The sequence below is a fragment of the Eretmochelys imbricata genome, chromosome 9, assembly GCF_965152235.1.
Source record: "Eretmochelys imbricata isolate rEreImb1 chromosome 9, rEreImb1.hap1, whole genome shotgun sequence".
NCBI classification, from domain to species: domain Eukaryota; kingdom Metazoa; phylum Chordata; order Testudines; family Cheloniidae; genus Eretmochelys; species Eretmochelys imbricata.
In genome coordinates this window covers 18,199,535-18,221,799 of record NC_135580.1, presented here as the reverse complement: position 1 = coordinate 18,221,799, position 22,265 = coordinate 18,199,535, and the positions used below count along the sequence as shown (strand labels likewise).

General features: G+C 40.5%; 1 protein-coding gene across 1 annotated transcript in view; it reads left to right on the top strand.

The window, feature by feature from the left end:
* Window positions 1-20,710, top strand: part of SERPINI1 (serpin family I member 1) — a 79,960-nt gene extending 59,250 nt beyond the window's left edge. Inside the window, exons 6-9 of the mRNA XM_077826748.1 lie at window positions 8,483-8,580; window positions 16,937-17,023; window positions 18,421-18,510; window positions 20,396-20,710. Of these exons, the coding sequence (XP_077682874.1) occupies window positions 8,483-8,580; window positions 16,937-17,023; window positions 18,421-18,510; window positions 20,396-20,472 (352 nt within the window). The 3' untranslated portion in view covers window positions 20,473-20,710. The remainder of the gene's footprint in view (window positions 1-8,482; window positions 8,581-16,936; window positions 17,024-18,420; window positions 18,511-20,395) is intronic.
* The last annotated feature ends 1,555 nt before the right edge of the window (window positions 20,711-22,265 follow it).

Below are 22,265 nucleotides of genomic sequence, written 5' to 3'. Positions count from 1 at the left end.
ATTTGTAATCGGGCCTGAATGACTAGTCACAGCAGAGTTAATCACAACTTTTCCAATATCTGTCTGTGCTATCTGTGTGCAAATGAAACTCTGTATTACTTCTCTTAATAGCAAAGGGGACAATTATACTTTCTCATTTTTCATTTTCAAATCATTTTTTCCAGCTTAACGAGGGCTAAAGTGATCAACATTTTAATCCACTTCTGCATAGAAGTGAAACAGACCATGAAATTAATTTACAAAAACGTCTCCCAAACATAATTTATTTGAAGAGAACCAAAGGGAGAACTACTGGCTAATAACAGGAGTGCAGTCTGAGCAGTTCTTCAGAGTTTCACATGCCACAGTTTGCCTTAAAAAGGGGAGTGGGGAAGCTTTTCCTACCTGCTCATTCTTTCCTTGGCCCTTCTGCTGTTTCTGGTATTTGTCAGCTCTGGTTCTTCTTGTGACATGATCATAGAGATGTCCAGAACTCTGGGTATAGCAGCTCTGACTGCCGTGAGTGAGGGCTGAGGTAGAGGATGCCTATGGCCTGGTCTTGATGGACAAAGATGGGGAGGGAGGAGGCTGTTTCAGTCATGTTCGCTCAGATGAGTTATCTTTGACACCATTGAAAAGCCCTGTTAAGATGCAGGCTGATATGTCTGAAGTCATGTTAACTGACCATATAGAAGCCTAGGCTCCCCACTAGACTAAAACACTGCTTCAGATGCTGAGGGCTTATACTGGCCACCTAGGCAGGTGTTAATTTTACCTGTGATCTGAACTAATGCACTTGTTCTTCTTTTTCATTTGCTCTGCTTTTTGCTCTGCATAAAAGTATGTGCTATGGATCAGTTTGAGAACCTAGATTTTCAACTTCCTGTCACAAACTAAGTAACTTTGAAATGATAACCTCTGGCTGAATTAAATTTTTGCTCCAACTCTTTTTGCTGTATGAGCAAAAAATAGACCCAGTCCCCTTTGATTCTAAGTACTCTCAACTCCCATTTGGTTCAGTGGGAATTCAGCAGCTCACAGGAGGCACTCAGCATCTTGTGGGACTGGGCCATCTCTCCTTTTTTTTCTGTCCTTTCTGAACATGGAAGGTTTTGAATGAATCGTATTAATTAATTCTCTACATAAATTCTAAACTAAGGACTCTGTTCTGCCAAGGAAATGAATACCTCCTCTAAATCTCACTGTTGTATAACTTTAATCCTTGACGCAGGGCTCATCTTCAATAACTCTGGTATTTATTGGAAAGCTGGATCGTATCAGAGAAGTTTCGATACTGTGTTTTGCTATCCCTAGATGATATGGTGCCTGCCCTAAAGAGAAACGTGGTCATCTACTTTAGTGAGCTCTGGATCAGGCCCACAGTTCTAGGTAGGAAGTGAAGAGAGAGACCAGGTAAACCTAGTAAAAAATATGACTGCCACACTAATGCTTACCCCGACTCTTTCTCATACTTGTGCTGCTTCTTTGCCTCTTGCCAACATCTGCTCTCTTTATAAAAGTCTCCAAAGAGATATTAACATGTGAATACATACTTATCAAAGCTATTGTAATAAAGGAAATAATTCCCAAGTGTGTAGCAGATGTTAGACATTCCCCTTTTTATGAATGTACTACAAATTCAGGCCAGTCATCTCGCCTCTTAAGCTATGGTGTTATGGCAATAAACATTATTGGTTTCTTTGAAAGTGGATCAGTTCACAAGTTAGTGCTCTCTCAGGGAACAGATAATTGACATTTTTCACTTTCATGGAAGCATGAGGTCATGTAACAGTTTTTCCAATGTATTCTATACAAACAAGCTTTCATTCAAGTCCAGCTAGTCCTGTCTTTCTCTTCTATCTCTTGTCTGGGTGTTTTTGTTTTGTTTTGTTTGTTCAATGCAGAAGAGTCCAGTTTTTCACTTGTTTTTTGCATTACTCTCCCTATGGTGTCTCGGGGTTGATAGAATAGATTTAGGTTTAACATATAGGTTTTCTTTTGGTCAAATTCCACTTAAGTTTCAAGTGCTGTCAAATAACTGCAGTTCTTCAGTGACTATGACTTCTGTCTGATGGGTATGGAAATTTGATTTGCCCTATTTGTAGCATTTGAAGCTCCAAAGTAAATCTCCTTTTCTCCAGTTGCCAGTATAAGACTGGAAGACAGATACTTTTAGCGCTCATGGGAATATGCGGTTCTTCTGCTCTGCATGATGCACCCACATACTTCCTGAACATTATGGAGGAAACTACTACTTTATGGTTGAATATTATGTAATGCAGTATTCCCAAAGTGTGGGGTGCCCCAAAGGACTAGCTTAGGGGCTGGGGCTGAACAGGCAGCTCAGTTGTTCTCTGGACTACCTGCTTTAATTATAATAATAATAATCATAGAATCATAGAATATCAGGGTTGGAAGGGACCTCAGGAGGTCATCTAGTCCAACCCCCTGCTCAAAGCAGGACCGATCCCCAATTAAATCATCCCAGCCAGGGCTTTGTCAAGCCTGACCTTAAAAACGTCTAAGGAAGGAGATTCTACCACCTCCCTAGTTAACGCATTCCAGTGTTTCACCACCCTCCTACTGAAAAAGTTTTTCCTAATATCCAACCTAAATCTCCCCCACTGCAACTTGAGACCATTACTCCTTGTTCTGTCATCTGCTACCACTGAGAACAGTCTAGAGCCATCCTCTTTGGAACCCCCTTTCAGGTAGTTGAAAGCAGCTATCAAATCCCCCCTCATTCTTCTCTTCCGCAGACTAAACATCCCCAATTCCCTCAGCCTCTCCTCATAACTTATGTGTTCCAGTCCCTTAATCATTTTTTGTTGCCCTCCGCTGGACTCTTTCTAATTTTTCCCACATCCTTCTTGTAGTGTAGGGCCCAAAACTGGACACAGTACTCCAGATGAGGCCTCACCAGTGTCAAATAGAGGGGAACGATCACGTCCCTCGATCTGCTGGCAATGCCTCTACTTATACATCCCAAAATGCCATTGGTCTTCTTGGCAACAAGGGCACACTGTTGACTCATATCCAGCTTCTCGTCCACTGTAACCCCTAGGTCCTTTTCTGCAGAACTGCTGCCAAGCCATTCGGTCCCTAGTCTGTAGCGGTGCATTGGATTCTTCCATCCTAAGTATAGGACTCTGCACTTGTCCTTGTTGAACCTCATCAGATTTCTTTTGGCCCAATCCTCCAATTTGTCCAGGTCCCTCTGTATCCTATCCCTACCCTCCAGCATATCTACCTCTCCTCCCAGTTTAGTGTCCTCTGCAAACTTGCTGAGGGTGCAATCCACACCATCCTCCAGATCATTTATGAAGATATTGAACAAAACCGGCCCCAGGACCGACCCTTGGGGCACTCCACTTGATACCGGCTGCCAACTAGACATGGAGCCATTGATCACTACCCGTTAAGCCCGACAATCTAGCCAGCTTTCTATCCACCTTATAGTCCATTCATCCAGCCCATACTTCTTTAACTTGCTGGCAAGAATACTGTGGGAGACCGTGTCAAAAGCTTTGCTAAAGTCAAGGAACAACACGTCCACTGCTTTCCCTTCATCCACAGAACCAGTTATCTTGTTATAGAAGGCAATTAGATTAGTCAGGCGTGACTTGCCCTTGGTGAATCCATGCTGACTGTTCCTGATCACTTTCCTCTCCTCTAAGTGCTTCAGAATTGATTCCTTGACGACCTGCTCCATGATTTTTCCAGGGACTGAGGTGAGGCTGACTAGCCTGTAGTTCCCAGGATCCCCCTCCTTCCCTTTTTTAAAGATGGGCACTACATTAGCCTTTTTCCAGTCGTCCAGGACTTCCCCCAATCGCCATGAGTTTTCAAAGATAATGGCCAATGGCTCTGCAATCACATCCTTTAGCAGTCTCAGATGCAACGCATCCAGCCCTATGGACTTGTGCACGTCCAGCTTTTCTAAATAATCCCGAACCACTTCTTTCTCCACAGAGGGCTGGTCACCTCCTCCCCATGCTGTGCTGCCCAGTGCAGTAGTCTGGGAGCTGACCTTGTTCGTGAAGACAGAGGCAAAAAAAGCATTGAGTACATTAGCTTTTTCCACATCCTCGGTCACTAGGTTGCCTCCCTCATTCAGTAAGGGGCCCACACTTTCCTTGACTTTCTTCTTGTTGCTAACATACCTGAAGAAACCCTTCTTGTTACTCTTAACATCTCTTGCTAGCTGCAACTCCAGGTGTGATTTGGCCCTCCTGATTTCACTCCTGCATGCCCGAGCAATATTTTTATACTCATCCCTGGTCATTTGTCCAATCTTCCACTTCTTGTAAGCTTCTTTTTTGTATTTAAGATCAGCAGGGATTTCACTGTTGAGCCAAGCTGGTCGCCTGCCATATTTTACTATTCTTTCTACACATCGGGATGCTTTGTCCCTGTAACCTCAATAAGGATTCTTTAAAATACAGCCAGCTCTCCTGGACTCCTTTCCCCCTCATGTTATTCTCCCAGGGGATGGAGTCAAAGTCTGCTTTTTTGAAGTCCAGGGTCCGTATTCTGCTGCTTTCCTTTCCTCCTTGTGTCAGGATCCTGAACTTGACCATCTCATGGTCACTGCCTCCCAGGTTCCCATCCACTTTTGCTTCCCCTACTAATTCTTCCCGGTTTGTGAGCAGCAGGTCAAGAACAGCTCTGCCCCTAGTTGGTTCCTCCAGCACTTGCACCAGGAAATTGTCCCCTACATTTTCCAAAAGCTTCCTGGATTGTCTGTGCACCACTGTATTGCACTCCCAGCAGATATCAGGGTGATTGAAGTCTCCCATGAGAAGCAGGGCATGCAATCTAGTAACTTCTGCGAGTTGCTGGAAGAAAGCTTCGTCCACTTCATCCCCCTGGTCCGGTGGTCTATAGTAGACTCCCACCACGACATCACCCTTGTTGTTAATTAAAAATTAATTAATAAATAATGCAGTAATCATCATAATTGATTTAAATCTCTAGCTGTTACAGCTGCAAAGAAATCCTTGAAAATGTGAGCTGAGTGTAACTGATACCGTGATGTCTCCCTGAGTTTTCCAAGAGCCTGAAGCGTGAACAGACCCATTACTTTCAAAGGGAGTTCATTCATATGCCAATTGTGATATTTTAATTGTAAATTCACCGTTTAACAGAGCATGTAAAAAAGGAAAGAAGGCATCCTATTGAAAAGATCTACAGAATCTAGACTGAGTCAGCTGAGTCAGGTTTTCAACAACACATGGCAAAGTGAATGGGGTGTGATTAGTGTCACTTTTCTTAAAGGGCCAGCTTGTTTTTCAAAAGTTCAAGAAACACTTGTAATGTTTCTCAGTCCGTATCTAGGAGTGTACAATTTTCTGATGATCAAATCTGATCATCTGATGAGATCCCTTTGCAGGCCTTCTGGTGAACTTCACCCACCCAACATTTTGCCCTGTCAGAGGTCTGAATGAGAATAGGGCCTACATTATATATACTGTCAATACCATATTTTATATAGTTCTTTAGTAATATGATAGATAAACTTTTTGAATTTTTCCCCCTCCTTCCCATCCTCCCAGCCCCATCCCCCCTTCTGCAGCATATTCGGTTTTGATGTTTAGGGATTTTTCAAAAATAACTCCCAGATCTCTTCCGAGCTTAGTATGCAAAAGTATCTTTTCATGTATCCGTTTGTGTTCTCTTTTTTTTTTGTAGTTTATTATTTGTCATTTATCTGCTAAGCATGTTATTTGCGGTCTAGTAGTCAAGAGACTTAAATCCACTTAAATCCCATTTATATCTCCTTGTAATCTTTCTGCAGTTGGAAGTTTCCATTTGCAGTAGTTGAGGTTTCTTTGCTTTTTTTTTTTTTTTTTTTTGGGGGGGGGGGGCGGGGGTTGTGTGGTTTTTTTTGTTTTGCAACCTCTAGGTTGTTTTTCAAACCCATTACCCTCACTACCATTCTACCTCACTTTAATGATTCACCAACAGTATTGAGTTTCATCAGATGTGTATAGTTATGTTTATTCTCTGTCAGAGTCTATTGCTGGTGGGAGCCTATCTAGCTGATTTGACACTGGCAGTATGAGATATTAGTTGGCACCTTTATTGTAATGCTTACTCTTTTTTTAAAAAATAGCCAATTGCTTTACATAATGCATATATAACCAACTAACCTAATACCAAATAATGTCATCCCCTGTGCGGGTGGATTAGGGGGCATGCTTGGGCTCTTAATTTTGAAATTTATCTCAATTGTAACGTGGCAATAAATATTCCTCGGAACGTTCACCTCTATATAAGGTGCCCATACAAGTCCATCTGCACCATTTAAACCCCAGTTAAACCCTGCATCGAGGGCCAAGCACTTTCAGCTCTTTCTAAGAGTTCGCACTGAAGTCAGTGGAGTAACTCTCTAGATTTACACTGGCATAATTGAGAGCGGAATCTGGCCCACCGTTTGAGAGCCTTGAAGTCGGGAGGGGCTTTGAATGAATAAAGACTTGAGGATTTGGCCCTTAATGCAGGGCTAAAGTTGTTCAAAGGGCCTTGCATTGGCTAATTGCATGGGGCTTTATTCCACTCTACGTGAACTCCCAGTTCATCGCTGTGGGCAAAGTGAGTGCTGCATCCTTTCAAAGAACAAAGCTAGTTAAGGACACTTTCCCCTTCCTGAAATCATGTTGGCTGCCTTGGTTCATCTGTACACTATGCCTTTACATGTTGTTCATGAAGAGTGTGCAGTGCTCTGACAAAAGATGTCAAGCTGACAGCAGTGAAATTTGCTAGATCACCAGAGGGGACTTTCCCAACTAATGACATTGTATTAGTCACTTGCTGGTCCTCTGGTATCCTGCCAAAGCAATGAACTCTTAAGGAAGACTGTGTCTCCTGTTTTCCTCCCAAGCACCATGATCCTCCTGTAGGTTGTTTGGGCCTGGTGCTTTAATTCTTTTGCTGTCACCAATAAGGTGTAGCTGCTCCTGTACTATCCCTCATAAATCATCTTTTCATTTAGACAAATTCTTCCTTAGTAAAGAACATTAACATCTGTTTAGCTGAATTTTTGTTGATTCTCTTTGGCTTGTTTTGTCACTTTTTACCTTTACATTTTTGTTGCATAAATATGAATCATGTTTTCCATTTTCTTCTTCTGTTAGATTTTTCTTGACAATGGGAAAATCCAGCTGACCTTTTTCATTTCATTCTTCATTATCTCTAGATTTTTTTATTTTGGGGGAGGAAGGGGGGCGTTAAGCTTCCAGTTTTTGCACATGCTCTGACATTCAGTGAGATCATCTCCACACTTCATCAACTGCTTTATGCTGGGTCAGGATTCTGTGCAGCACCTCTCATTTCTCACAATGATCACATCAATAGGATCATTGCTGCTGGATGGTTGACACATGTTGCATTATACGTGGTTTGTTAATATGAAATAAGACTGTTTAATTATTTTTATTACAAGAAATGGCACAGTGGTACAATAGTTTTTCTACTGGGTCAAGAGTATACGAGAGAGATTTTACTAAGAACTGCAGTCTGAATGCAAAATAGTCTCTAGCCATATGGCTTGCTGAAGAAATTGTGTAATGAAACCCTTCTATGCTCTGTGCTTTCTCTTTGTGACCCTATAGTTGATGGCCGCATAATTGAAATGCTTTATAATTAATGTTCTGGTCATTTTACAAAGAGCCTTTATTACACGAAAATTTCCTATTACGCCTTCTCATCTATCAATAGACCTCTGTGACATTTCTAATCTAGCTAAAGGTAGCCCTTTGTCATTATTACTTTGATAAACTCCTTTACTACAGGACTTCCTAGTCTAGGACCCAATGCTGCAACATTGAAACTAATGAGAGTTTTGCCATTGACTTCATTGAAAGCAGGACCAGAATGAATTACTGAAGTGAGCTGTAGCTCACGAAAGCTTATGCTCAAATAAATTGGTTAGTCTCTAAGGTGCCACAAGTACTCCTTTTCTTGTAGCCTTCTTGGTATTCTGTGTTTTTTATTTATTTTCTTAAAATAAAAGATGAGCATCTTTATTTTCCTAATCTTTCTTTTTGCTAACATCTACCTATAAAGTTTCTGCATTCTTTTTGTATCACTCATTGTTCCATTATCTAGATTAAACTTAATCACATTCAGTTTGATATTTGCTAGCTTTCTTTTTCTCCTATCTATTTAATCTAACTACATTACTAAGTTTTTATAGGCAGGGATTTTGTGTATGCCTCATGTATGTAATGTTAGCATATTTCGGGGGCTGGTGCAGTACAAATAGTTATAGAATATTCTAGCCATGAATGTCCGTTATCAATAAATATATGTATTTATAATGTATTTATAAGCATTTCTATAGCATGCAGCACCATACTATCGTATCTGAGTACTAAATTTGCTTCTTTTTTATTTAACTTGATGTTTCAACCTCAATTAACTACAATTTACAAACATGCTAATAAAAATAAATACTACTCATACATCCTTGGATTTTGCAATTCTCTGTTATGCTCCCCAGGTTCACAACAGAACAGGAAGTTGATCTGAAAGATGTTTTGAAGGGTCTTGGAATCACAGAAGTATTCAGCAGAAATGCTGATCTCACTGCAATGTCTGGTAAGACGCTCTTGTTTCCAGTCTTTCACAATAGAGCATAAAGTCTCGATGTTATTGAGAGAGAGAACAAAAAAGGACTGCGAAATTGGTTTTTGCCAATAATATAGTAGGCTTTGTGACCCTGCAGCATTCTTTTAATATCTGACAGTGTGCATTTATCACTGGATTGTGAACTTTCCAAGAACAGTTTTGAGAGAGATTATTTTACAAGCTTTACCAATCTGTGGGTTTTACCTTTGCTTAAGAACCCTCTACTCCTGGTGTTATAAGCGGCAATGCTTTTGTTGCATGAGTAAAGAGAAAAAGGAACATTATGCAAAAGGTGGATGCCACTGGCATGATGAACAATATTGAGGCCTCTTATACACATGGCCTTAGTGGTTCAGTGGATTTGTTTATCTCGTAGCCTGAATTCAAACAGCAAGTGACTTGTCATCTCTTACCCCAGGGGCCATCTGTCCACAGCATAAAGCTATCGTAAGGTTAATCATCTTCTGTGTAGAAGAAGCATTGGAAAGGAAAAGTTTTTAAGATTAAGGCACATGAGCACAAATAACTACATCCGCTGCATGTCTGTTCAAGCCAGTTGTCAGCATTTCACTTTCATACCTACCAAGATCCTTTAAATTTAAAAATTTATTTCAAATAGACTCAGCAAAAAGAGCTGGGTTGGTTTTTTTAAATGAATGTGAAGTCCAGGAAAGGTGTTGAGCAGACAACTGCAGGAAGTGACAGAGTGCCGTCCTTCTCTGAGGAAATTACTCCCTTACACGCAACAGTAGCAGGCAGTTCTGTAGCACAAGCTCCCCCATATTCAGTCCTGACCTGACGGATGAGAAACTGATTCAATCTCCAGGCTTATTTGTTCCCTACTTTCTAGTTATCGGCTATTGCCAATTAGCTGACTATGATGGTTTAATGGAGTCTAAGGCCAGAAGGGACCATTATGATCATCTAGTCTGACCTCCTGTGTAACACAGGCCATAAAACTTCCCCAAAAATAACTTCTAGAGCATATCTCTTGGTACAATGTCCAATCTCTATTTAAAAATTGCATTGATGGAGAAACCATTGGAACAATTTACCAGTTACTCTCACCATTAAAAATTTATGCCTACTTTTCCAGTCTAAATTTGTCTAGCTTCAACTTCAGCCATTCGTTACTGTCATACCATTCTCTGCTAGATTGGAACACTCATTATTAAATATTTATTCCGTGTAGGTGCTTAAAGACTAATCAAGTCACCCCTTCTCTTTGTTAAGCTTAATTGACTAAGGCCATAGCTGCAGGATGGGAGGGTGGGGGCTATATCCTGGGAACTCTGAAAAAGATTTGGGGATCAAGGTGAATAATCTGCTGAACATGAGCTCCCTGTGTGGTGCTCTGGCCAAAAGGGCTAATGCAATCCTTGGATGCATAATCAGGGGATTTCCGAGTAGGAGTACAGAGGTTATTGTACCTCTGTATTTAGCACTGTTAGGACTGCTGCTAGAATACTGTGTCCAATTCTGGTGCCCGCAATTCAAGGAGGATGTAGAAAAGTTGGAGAGGGTTCAGAGAAGAGCCCCGAGAATGAACAAAGGATTAGAAAACATGCCTTATAGTGAGACACTCAGGATATATGTTCTTTGTTCCTAGATGTATATACATTTATGTGTAGCCTTATTAAAATGCATATTGTTCAATTGTGCCCAGTTTTATTAAGCAATCCAGATCTCTCCGAATCAGCAACTTTTCTTCTTTATTTACCATTCCCCCACTTTTTGTGCCATCTGCATACAAATCACTGAAACTTTGGTTTCTTCCAGGTCATTGATTTTAAAAAAAAAAAAAAAAAAAAAAAAAAAAGCATAGGGCCAAGAACCAACCCCTGTGGGACCTCACTGGAAATAGACCCTCTTGATGATGATTCTCCATTTACAGTTATATTTTGAAACCTATCATTTAGCCAGTTTTTAACCCATTTAATGTGTGCCATGTTAGTTTTATATCATTCTAGTTTTTAATCAAAATGTCATGCAGTACCAAATCAAACACCTTTCAGAAGTCTAAGTATATTACATCAACGCTATTATCTTTATCAACCAAATTTGTAATCTCATCAGAAAAAGATATCAAGTTAGTTTGACAGAATTTGTTTTCCAGAAATTCATGTTGATTTGCACTAATTACATTACCTTCCTTTAGTTCCTTATTTAAGTCCTATAGCAGCTGCTCCATTATTTTCCCCAGGATCGATGTCAAGCTGACAGGCCTATAATTACCCAGGTCATCTCGTTTACCCTTTTAAAAAAATTGTCACAACATTAGCTTTCTTCCCGTTTTCTTGAACTTCCCCAGTGCTCCAAGACTTATTGAAAATCAACATTAATGATCCAGTGAGCTCCTTGTTGTAATTTACATTTATATAGCTTTGTCTCCCTTGTCCCAGAACACTTCACTAGTCTTAACAAACTGATACACAATCTATACCAAACTTCAGTGTGGTGTGGACATTAGGAATTGGACTGTGGCAAGAAAACAGCCATAATTACTTTGTCACTGCTATGCTGGGCTGGATTTGAGCTGTTAAGCCATATCCAGCACCCAAACTCCAGAGCCACCCAGTGCCCACAGAAGTACTGGTTGAATTGTTCCTGCTGTGGCCTTCCGCTTGCAATCCTTATTCTACATTAGCTCTGCAGTTGTGGGGAGGTTTTGTTTTTTATATACCTTGGTTATCCTCAGGGGATCCCACTGACCTTCCACCCAGGAAGCTGTAGCCCAGGGGTTCTCAAACTGGGGATTGCAAGATTATTACATGGGGGTTGCAAGCTGTCAGCCTCCACCCCAAAACCCTACTTCACCTCCAGCATTTATAATAGTGTTAAATATATATTTTAAAAAATTAATTTATAAAGGGGGTCGCACTCAGAGGCTTGTGTGAAAGGGAGTCACCAATACAAAAGTTTGAGAACCACTTCTGCAGCCCTTCTGGGTTGCTGCTTAATCACCCAGATGGATACCTGAGTCATGGGAAGTCTCCTTTCTCTATCACCTACTACAGCGAATCAGAGCCAAGTGAAGGTTTTCAAACAACAACAGCAAAAAGTTTTAATCTGAAACTTTCACCAGAAATGTTAAGGTTTTGTTTTCCAAATGTTCCCTTTTTGCAAAGTTAGATATTTTAAAAAAAATAAATAAATAAAAATTGGTTCACTTTTCCTTCACCAGCTTTCTCTTTCTCTTCCTCCAGCCCTCTGGCCCACCCTGTCTGTCTGTCTGTCTTTCTCCATTACATAAAATGGAAAAGGGAGGGGGCAGGAAATATAAAAATGAATATACAAAAAATTATGCCTTTTTAAAAACCTGCGGAATTAATTTTCCACATTTTTCGTGAAGAATGTCTTCCATTGTTTTGACGACCTGTAGTGGAAATGCTGATCTCACAGTAATCTGTAGCTCTAACACAAGAAAAATCTTAAAATGAATGTATCAAAGATAATTTTGGAAGTTCACTTAAGGTGTTGGGTGGTGGTAGGACTGGCCCTCCCTCCCAGTCTGTCTATGATGTAGTATCCAATAGTGCAATGGAGCATGTCCCCTTATTTCACTCCATATACAACACAGAGGCATAAACATCAGTGAGCAGCTCTGCACACAGGAGTGCAACAGGTGGATTGAATTTGTTTGTGTTTAATCCATGAGATTAGTTATTTGTTCAAAGATTTATATTTTGTACAATTATGTCTTACAAAAGCAAGAAAGAGTTTAAGACCACACATATATTTTGCTTGGACAATTTAACTTTGCTATTTAAAGGCACAGAGGCACTATATTTATGGCCTATTACAACAATCTGTAACCCACAATAACCCCCCTTTTGTGTCCTGTGACTAGAGAAGTGTTAATGGGCAACTTCACCTTCACTGGTCTCTTAGCATATGTGTTAACTACTTATGATAAACAATCTATTCCACCGTGGATTTAATTCTGAGGCTCTGAGGGCTTGCCCATGCTTAAAATGCTATGTTTTAGACACTAGCTACAGCAAGGGGAGGGGTTCTCCTGGAGAGGCAATAGCTAGGTTGACAGAAGAATTCTTCCATCCACCTAGCACCAACAATGGGATGCAACACCACTTCTGAGGGTCCCTAGCCTCCGTTTGCCAAAAGCTGGGAATGGACGACTCACTTGATTGCCTGCTCTGTTCGTTCCCTCTGAAGAACCTGGCATTGGCCACTGTCGGAAGACAGGATATTGGGCTAGATGGACTGTTGGCCTGACCCAGTATGGTCATTTTTATGTTCTTAGGACTGGTTGGCTTAACTATGCTGCTCATAGTGGGACTTTTCACAACCCTCACCAACGTAGTTAAAACAACCTAATTTTCTTGTGCACACCAGGTGTGAGACTCTTTCCCAGACCTTAAGAGCTCTGTGTAGCTCGAAAGCCAGGGTTGGTCTGCACTGGGAACTTATTTTGGCATAGCTACGTCTCAGGGGGTGTAAAAAATCAGCACCTCTGAGATGTAACTAAGCCGACCTAACTGCCTTAGTGTAGACAGTACTTGGTTGACCCAAGAATTCTTCCATTGGCCTAGCTATTGCCTCTCAGAGAGCTGGATCACCTATGCCGATGGGGAACCCCTCCTGTCAGCACAGGTGGTGTCTACACTGAAGCGCTACAGCAGCTAAGTTACAGTGATGCAACTCTGCTAGTGTAGCGTTTTAAGTGTAGATATAACCTTGTTTCTTTTATTACAGAAGTTGGTCCAATAAAAGATATTACCTCACCTATTTAAAGATTAAGTTGTTTATATTGGTATGTAAAGCATTAAGTACAGCAATGATTAACGTTGCTGCACTCTAATTTTTCCCACTGAATGTCCGAGGAGATGTCTAAGGACATTCATAGTTTGCCTATTTCTTAATTTAATAAAGTAATAGAGACAAACTTTTGAGAGAGCTTTTTGTAAGTTCAAAAGTTTGTCTCTCACCAACAGAAATTGGTCCAATAAATGGTAGTGCCTCACGCACCTTGTCTCTGTAATGTCCTGGGACCAACATAGCTACAACACTGCATACAGCCATCAAGCATAAGCATTCCTTAGGGTTTAAGACTATCGGGAGCTTGTAGATGGCATTTTTCTTACTCCAAAGGATTTCTTTTGGTAAATACATTGGTCAGCTCAAATATTTAATCAAATTGTGGAAAGATTCTCAACTAGAGTAACTGAAATTACACTAGATGGAATGGAAAATTACAGGCTAGGCCAGCCAATAGATAGAAGGGGGACTATAATAGGAGTGATATGTAAAAGAGAGACTTCTAACTATGTAGATTATTAGAAGTGTTCATCAGAATATTTCCATTATAATTGACTAACTGTTTTTGCATATAGCACTTACTGCTGAGAATTTACTTGTTCCACATGACAGAGTGGGTGTAGCCTAGAGCTGGCTCAGCACTCTGAACTTCCTAAGGGTCTCCCCATCTGCTGAATAGGGAGATAATTGATTAGTTCTGGATGATTAACCAGTCAATAATGTGATTCAGTTAGTCTGCTATGGACCATTAAATGGGCAACGGGAAAGTAAGGGGGAAAAGAGCTGGATGGAAAGGTTAAGAATCTGAGAGATGAGACTTTTCTCTCCCTGCCCCCCTCACACCGCCATCTAAGGGATATGCTCAAGCTTCGGAAAAGCCATATGGTGATAGGACATGAAACTGCATGATATGCTGTAAATAAAATGCAATGTAGTGAACTTTATGTAAGGGTGTGTGGAGACTGCTTGCAAAGAGAAATTCAGAGTGGGGGAGCACACACCCCCCCCCCCATGACATGCCAAAATGCTGCAGTTCATTCTTCAGAAAATTCATTTTGTTTAAGTCTGAATACTTTCCTATGAGTGGTCGCTTTACAGGAAGACTGCCTCTGGATTACTGGTGCAAATAAACCATTTAGACCAACTTTTTGGTAAAGTGCAAAAAGTAATAATCACATGTGAACACTTCACATATTATATTTTTGAGATCTTTCTATTAATAGCTGTTATGTCAATACCTAAATGAGTGAGAGTTCTGCTTAATCCATAAGATAAACAGATGCTTTGTGACAGATGTGCTACAAATAATACAGTGGAGGCTCTTTCTCCCTGCTTTCAAGACAACAGCAGCATTTCTGACAGGTTTCAGAGTAACAGCTGTATTCACAAAAAGAAAAGGAGTACTTGCGGCACCTTAGAGACTAACCAATTTATTTGAGCATAAGCTTTCGTGAGCTACAGCTCACTTCATCGGATGCATACTGTGGAAAGTGTAGAAGATCTTTTTATATACACACAAAGCATGAAAAAATACCTCCTCCCACCCCACTCTCCTGCTGGTAATAGCTTATCTAAAGTGATCACTCTCCTTACAATGTGTGTGATAATCAAGGTGGGCCATTTCCAGCACAAATCCAGGGTTTAACACGAACGTTTTGGGGGAGGGGGTAGGAAAAAACAAGGGGAAATAGGTTACCTTGCATAATGACTTAGCCACTCCCAGTCTCTATTCAAGCCTAAGTTAATTGTATCCAATTTGCAAATGAATTCCAATTCAACAGTTTCTCGCTGGAGTCTGGATTTGATTAGCAGCATTTCTGAAAGCTTAGAACTGAAGCCTAAAGCTTGTACCGTTCTTAGCAGTCTCCTGTAGGTTTTACCACATATGATCCCATAGGAAATCAGTTGGGGATTTTGTTGAAGAGATGCTGAGCAGTTGAACTGTGAGATCTAGTTCAGTTCAGAGCCAACCTAGCTCATCTTGAGTTAATGAGACGTATTGGAGTCATGTGATAGGCAGGGCTGTCTTTCCTCTCAGTTGTTTACATTAGCATTGGAACCATTATCTTTTGTTATGAGAGAGAGTTGACATAAATGAAGATCAACTACAAGAATATTCCCACAGCCTTTTCTTATGGGTGGTGATTCAGTTAATGACTTATTTGATTGATAGGTATTGGTGTTCTAAGGGTTACGTCATGGAAGGCTTCAGAAATAGAGAAGGTTTTTGAATCGATTGACTTCTTAGTTTAAATTTTGCACGTTGATTTATTTCCCTGTTATGAATATTCTATTAATTTCCCACCTCTCAATTTTTTTCTCTTGTGTCAATGTGGATATGAGATATTTCACCATGTTTATTCCCTCCGCCCCTCTCCCCCCCCCCCCCCCCGTTCCTCAGACGTTCTTGTCAACTTCTGGAAATGGCCCACCTTGATTATCACTACAAAAGGTTTTTTTTCCCCTGTTCTCCTGCTGGTAATAGCTCACCTTAAGTGATCATTCTCGTTACAGTGTGTATGGTAACACCCATTGTTTCATGTTCTCTATGTGTATAAATCTCCCCACTGTATTTTCCACTGAATGCATCCAATGAAGTGAGCTGTAGCTCACGAAAGCTTATGCTCAGATAAATTTGTTAGTCTCTAAGGTGCCACAAGTACTCCTTTTCTTTTTGTGAGAGTATATGTACAGTGTAGATCTAATCCAGTGTGTATTTATTTTTTCTGTAATATATTGTGTTGCTGAGGTGGGGTGGAAAATAGTTAAAGATTGTACTAACTAGGAGTGTAAAGGCCTATTGCCAGGCCCTTCTATGGTCTGATCCTACTGCCATTGAAGTCGATAGCAATGACTTCAGTAGGAGCTGGGTCAGATTCATACTGAATTGCTGGGATGGGAGTGTGAGCACACAAGAGGGAGAAAGCAAAGGCTCAGTCCCTCTCTCAGTGAACTCAGAGTCAATTACATCATTTCCATTGGTCTCACTAGGTATGAAGATGAATCCTTGGTGATCACTGGTGGTGATTCTATTGCAATACCATCTGACATTTAATTTTTAATGTCAGGATGGAAAGAAAATATGCATGAAAAATTTGGGCCTGATTATGCAAGCTCCTTCCCAGAAGTTATATAGCATCTTTCAGCATTGGTTCAAAATGGAGAAACAAATAACTACTCTCTGCTTGTAATGTTACATCCTTTCCTTTCCTCTCCAACTTTTGGTCTGCCTTGTCTATTTAGAGTTTAAGCTCTTCAGGGTATGGACTGTCTTTTATTCTGTGCTTATATGAAACCTAGCAATGAGGGCTCTGTCTCAGTTGGTGTTTCTAGGTGCTACTGTGATACAAATAATAGTTAAATAAAAATATAAACAAGGAAAAGGCTGTTTAAAACCAAGATGAGGGAGGAAGTCATTGCAGTTGAATTTGTTCTTTGCCTTCAGGTCTTGGAGGTGTTTTTTTAATAATAAAGCTTTTTTTTAAAAGCTTCACTTTTTACTAACCCACTTTAAAATGTCTCCTTTTTTTTCTTCCCCTCCCCCCAGATAGCGAAGAGCTTTACCTTGCTAAAGCAATTCACAAGTCGTTCCTAGAAGTTAATGAGGAAGGTGCCGAAGCTGCTGCTGCCTCAGGTATCTGACTCTGAAAACAGGAACTCAATTATGGGTCTGGCTGTCCTATATTAATTAGTATTTTAAAAATGTCTTGGTGCGGAGCCCAAAAGCTGAGCGCAATACAGCATGAGGATGTAGTCTGGCAAGTGTCCCTCCTTCCCGGAGAGGATACTGGAAATTGAAAATGCCAACATTTTCTTGATATGAGTGTGTCATAAAGTGTCTCAAGTGCTCAGTGAAAAATATTGCTCCTTTCTCCCATTTCCTTTCTAATGAGAGGTGGGAGGGTACGTGCTGCATTTTTGAAGATAGATTTTCTTTCTGAAACTTGAATCTTGGCAATTTGGAATGGTTGTGGTTATTTTATTTTCCCCATCTTGTGTGATTTGCTAATTGAGAAGGTCTGTGTGTTGTCTCCAAAATGGTTAGAAGTACCTCAGAGACATTGTTGTGTTTTAATAAGCACTTAAACAGGGGTGTGAGCTGGGATGCAATAGCTGGAAAAGGCTAGCTTGCCAGCAGTGATGCTTCAGGGGCCAGATGGTGAAGGTGCTTGGTTGTCACAGGCAAATCTTGACTCTCCCTCTTGCAAATGAGTTACTTCATTTGCCAACTTGCTTGCATTATTATGTGATTTCTCTCCATAAGTACTTGTACTATTCTTCGAGCAAGAGAAAAGCAGCATCCTTTATAGTCAATCCCAGTGATTCTTTTGAGCTTGGCATTTAATATTCATGTGGGCAGAGATTATTGGCATGCATAGGTGTTTTTTTAATTGCCAATGCAGTCAAAGTGAAAAAGTTAATAAAACACTTGTAAATAATAAAGCCTTAGTGAAAACCTTAGAAGATTTCCAAATATAAGAAAATACCAAATGGCCAAAGTCTGCCGGTCTCCTCATCTATTTTGCCTTTAACTTTATTCTTTAAAATAGAGTAAACAACAAAGAGCTAAATTAAAAATGGCAAGGTCAGCCCACACTCTTAACTCGTCTATTTAATAAGCAGTTAATGTGAGTGCCAGGGTCAGGCTTAGAGCTCTGTCTAGCACAATAATGCATTTTCTACTGTAATGCATTTTCCTTTGAAAGGGAATGGCCTTCATTATCCAGAGGTTCTCCCTTTTTGTAAATTATAAGCTGTTTCATCATCACTGGAAATAAATTGTGCCATTGCCCATTGTTAATCCTTCTCCGAGCATACATAGACATGTAATTACTTTGTAAGCCTGCTTCCTTTTAGATTAGAAGTGTCATGCTATTTGTTGGTGACAGTGCAGTCGTGTAGGCTTTAATTCCTATTCAGGGGCTTTACAAATATCACGTGTGAAGAAGTTAACATGCTGTATAGAGGGAGAGTATGGGGAAGATAAAGCAATACCTGACATGCTGCTTGTGTGTGTTCTCTCCCCGTTAGGAATGATTGCCATTAGTCGAATGGCTGTGCTGTACCCCCAGGTTATAGTCGATCATCCATTTTTCTTTCTGGTCAGAAACAGGAGAACAGGTAAGTGTATGCAGTTTCCGAGCTGCTTTCTCATTGTTTACAGTGAATCCCCATCAGACCCATGCGGCAGAGGCGCTCTGTTTTGGATCAATAAACTGGTCTCAGAGATCAGGTTTCAGAGTAGCAGCCGTGTTAGTCTGTATTCGCAAAAAGAAAAGGAGTACTTGTGGCACCTTAGAGACTAGAGTAATTTTTTCTTTACTTTCTGCTCTGCAATGCTTTGTGTTGAGGGATTTTAACTAATCTCTCATAACACACATTCCTTTAACACTCCTCCCAACCCCAACCTCACACAGGAATAGCCTGAAAAATATGATTGCTCTTTTTTGGTAAGGGATCGTTGGAAAAATTCACCAATAAACTTACTGAGGGCTGAGGCAAAATTGTCATTGTAATCCTAAACAATAGCTCTATGTTTGACTTCATCAGGGGACACAGTCCTGAATCCCCTTGTGCAGTCAGCATTCTTTGAACATACCCTCTGACTTCAGTAAGAGCTTCACTTTTGCCCCAATACTAAGTGATTTCCAGAAAGGACAGATATTGCAGTTATGAATAATTCTCAGGTTCCATTGGTATATATTCTGTGGCAGGCAATGATGAGAACTTGCTGGCAATACAGCCTCTGATGAAGCAATGTTTTGGTTTGATATTTGTAATTTATTCTTGGTAATGTTGTGGATGTGACTGGATAACAAACAGCATGTTACTATGTGGCCACACAGGAGCTGGAGCTGTCTGTTATGACATCTCGCCTAGTCTGGAGCAAAATTCAGTCGCTGCAGGTCACAAGGGTTTTCGTGCATCGGAGATCAGTCTGGCCCAGCATGTGCAAGATCTGCTTTCTTATTATTAAACATTCATATTGCAGTACTGCCTAGAGTTGGGGGCCCATTGTGCTAGGTGCTGTACAAACATTAAAAGCCTTTGTCTCAAACCTTGCATATGGTGAGCTAGGTGTGTCCAAGATGCCCTACCAATGTACTGTCCAAGCGGATTAAGCAACAGTGAATTACAGTGAATCACATTACTTCTGAATGAGGGCATCCACACAGGGTTTAATACACGATAACTTATGTCCATTTACTGAGTGTCCCCTTAGAGACCCTTCCAGAGAGATGGGGAAGGGAAATCTGATGGGCGTCACAGAAGGCTACAAAACCCTCAATCTGATAGTGTGTAGTGAGCAATTTATGCACTGTGCTATATGTGGGGACTGAATGACGGAGGACAGTAGTACTTGTATATACAACTTTTTGCCTCTTTGTATCCTTCAAATGAGAAACAAGTCCAGTCAAAGACCAAAGTTTCATTCTTTTTGGAGTCATTGGGAGCCTTGCCAGGGAATTCAATGGTAGCAGAAACATGAAATTATCATGAAAGTTGCCTGTGGGCAGGTGTCCACATTTCAGTTGATCCTTCTTGAGATCCTCCACCTAGAAGCCAAGGACTGAATGGATGTGGACACTGAACTACCCATTGACATCAGTGATGGTCCCTCTAAAGCCGAATGAAGTCAATATGCATCTTTCTATTGATTTCAGGGGCTTTGGAGCAAGCCTCTGGAGTGTTGAGGTGCATTGTCAGGGCAGTGGAGAAGTTTTCACTGCTTCTGTCTGCGCTGTACCTGTTCTGAGTACAAACAGAGGAACTCATTCTCCAAGGCTATCAATCCATCACCTCTCATGGATACTAAACTCAGACGTGTGCGTGTGTACGTACGTACATGCATGTGCGCACACAATTTATAAACATTGTGCCCTATAAAATCTGTATCCTTATCAGATGATGAATAAATCACAAATAACTTCAAACAATGGAGAGTGGTTTAGAAGTGTATGTCCTTCTTTGTGGTTCTGATTTGTGTGTTCTCTCATTGGTTCAGGTACTATCTTGTTCATGGGAAGAGTCATGCACCCAGAAGCAATGAATACAAGTGGCCATGACTTTGAAGAACTTTAATAATGCCACACACTAAAAAGGAGGGAAATAAGCACACTGAGTTTATAATTGATATATTTAAGGTTTGCTGTGTTTTACAATGTACCTTAAGACACTGTTGAAATACTTCCATATTTAACGTGGTTTAAATTACAAGCCAAGTTTATGGAGGAAAGCTTTCAGTATTAAAATAACGGTTCTGTTGCTGTCATTGTGATTGCTGTGTCAGTCCTTTAAAATAAAATTGTATACATGTCAACAGCTGTGTTTCTTATTTTAGTGAATTGTACTGCAAAAGTTTAATTCGTAAGTACTATATTTGTTACACCTCAAAGCTATCATGATCAGTAAGACTGGACTAGAATGTCTACAGTTTTTTAAATATTACCAGTGGCAAAACTTGATAAATTATTCATCCGGTTTTATTAATTATTTGAAAAATGTAGTCTCTCTTGAAATATTTGCAAGCAGATTGTAATGTCTTGTAATTCATTCATTATTTGAATGCTCTTATGCAAATCTTTTTAACTCTCTGGATTGATTGTGAACTGTTCTGAAAGTAAGTATTTAGTATTCACTGTACTGGTTCGTTGTGATGGTTCAGATAAGACTTGTGAGGTGAAATCCTGACCTCTTCGATGTCGGTGTAAAACACCCACTGACTTCAGTGGGGCTAGGAGTTCGTGCGTGGTGACATATAATCTGTTGGATAACTGTGGTAGCCCTTCTTCTGTTAAGACTCCCACATGTGAATCTAAAATGCTGTTTTTATGAATACTCCTGCATGTGACTTTAAAAATTCACTTTCCGTGAATGCTGATGCCAGTAAAACTCAAGTTGCATGAATATTTGTGAATAGTGAGCACAGAGCATGACTGAACTGAAATCATTTACATCGTCACATAAATATTTGTGGATATTTTCCCGCCTCGCTCCTCCCCCACCCCAATGTTTGCCTGGCTCTACTCACTAATTCTATCTCCACAGCTCTCTCACAGTAGTGAGCAACAAGAGCATGTCTACAAAAAAGGCTCTTTCAGATAATCCTAAAATGTGTGAAAATGATGTTCAGTTTGTGAAATAAATGTCTAATGAAATCTAATCCTCTTTCTTCCTAAACTTCTTACTGAGAACAAAGTGCCAGATGGAACATAATGATACATGCCACACTCTAAATATGAGGTGGGATAATAAATGCCACACCCACTCACAGGAAGGAAGAGAAAGTACCCGCCAGTGCCAGACGCTGACATATAATTATCACTTCCCACATTGTGTAAAATATAAAATGAACTGTAATTCCTAACAAAGGTGAAAGGGAAAAAGAAAGAAGGTGGTAGGGCTGGAATCCAGTCTATGGCAGAAAATAGAGTCTGCGGGTAAGAGGCAATGTGGTTCCTTCTTCCAGTCAATAGGAATTTTGCCTTTGAATTCAGTGGGAGCAAGCGGAGGCCTAATTTCTGAAAAAGGTATTGGCTGAGCTTTAGGTGGAATTATTCACATAATTTCCTGGTATGTTTTCAGTTTAAACCAAGCCCTCGCAGGCACTTCTTACATGCTGTACAACAGAAAGAACGTCCAAAACTTGACACTTTGTTGTTCGTGGGACACTCTCTCATGCTCCCAGGCTCAAAGCTTGAGCCTAGTGCTCAGGCCAAAGAGCTTGATGAGTGCTGGGAAGAAGCGTTGAGAGGAACGAAAGGAAACTTAACTGAGCACGCACCTCCCAAGCCATACTGCAGGATGACGCTCTCCATGGAGGCTAGTTACAAATGCCTCATGGAAACTGGGCAGGAGGATCCACTGAGTGGCTG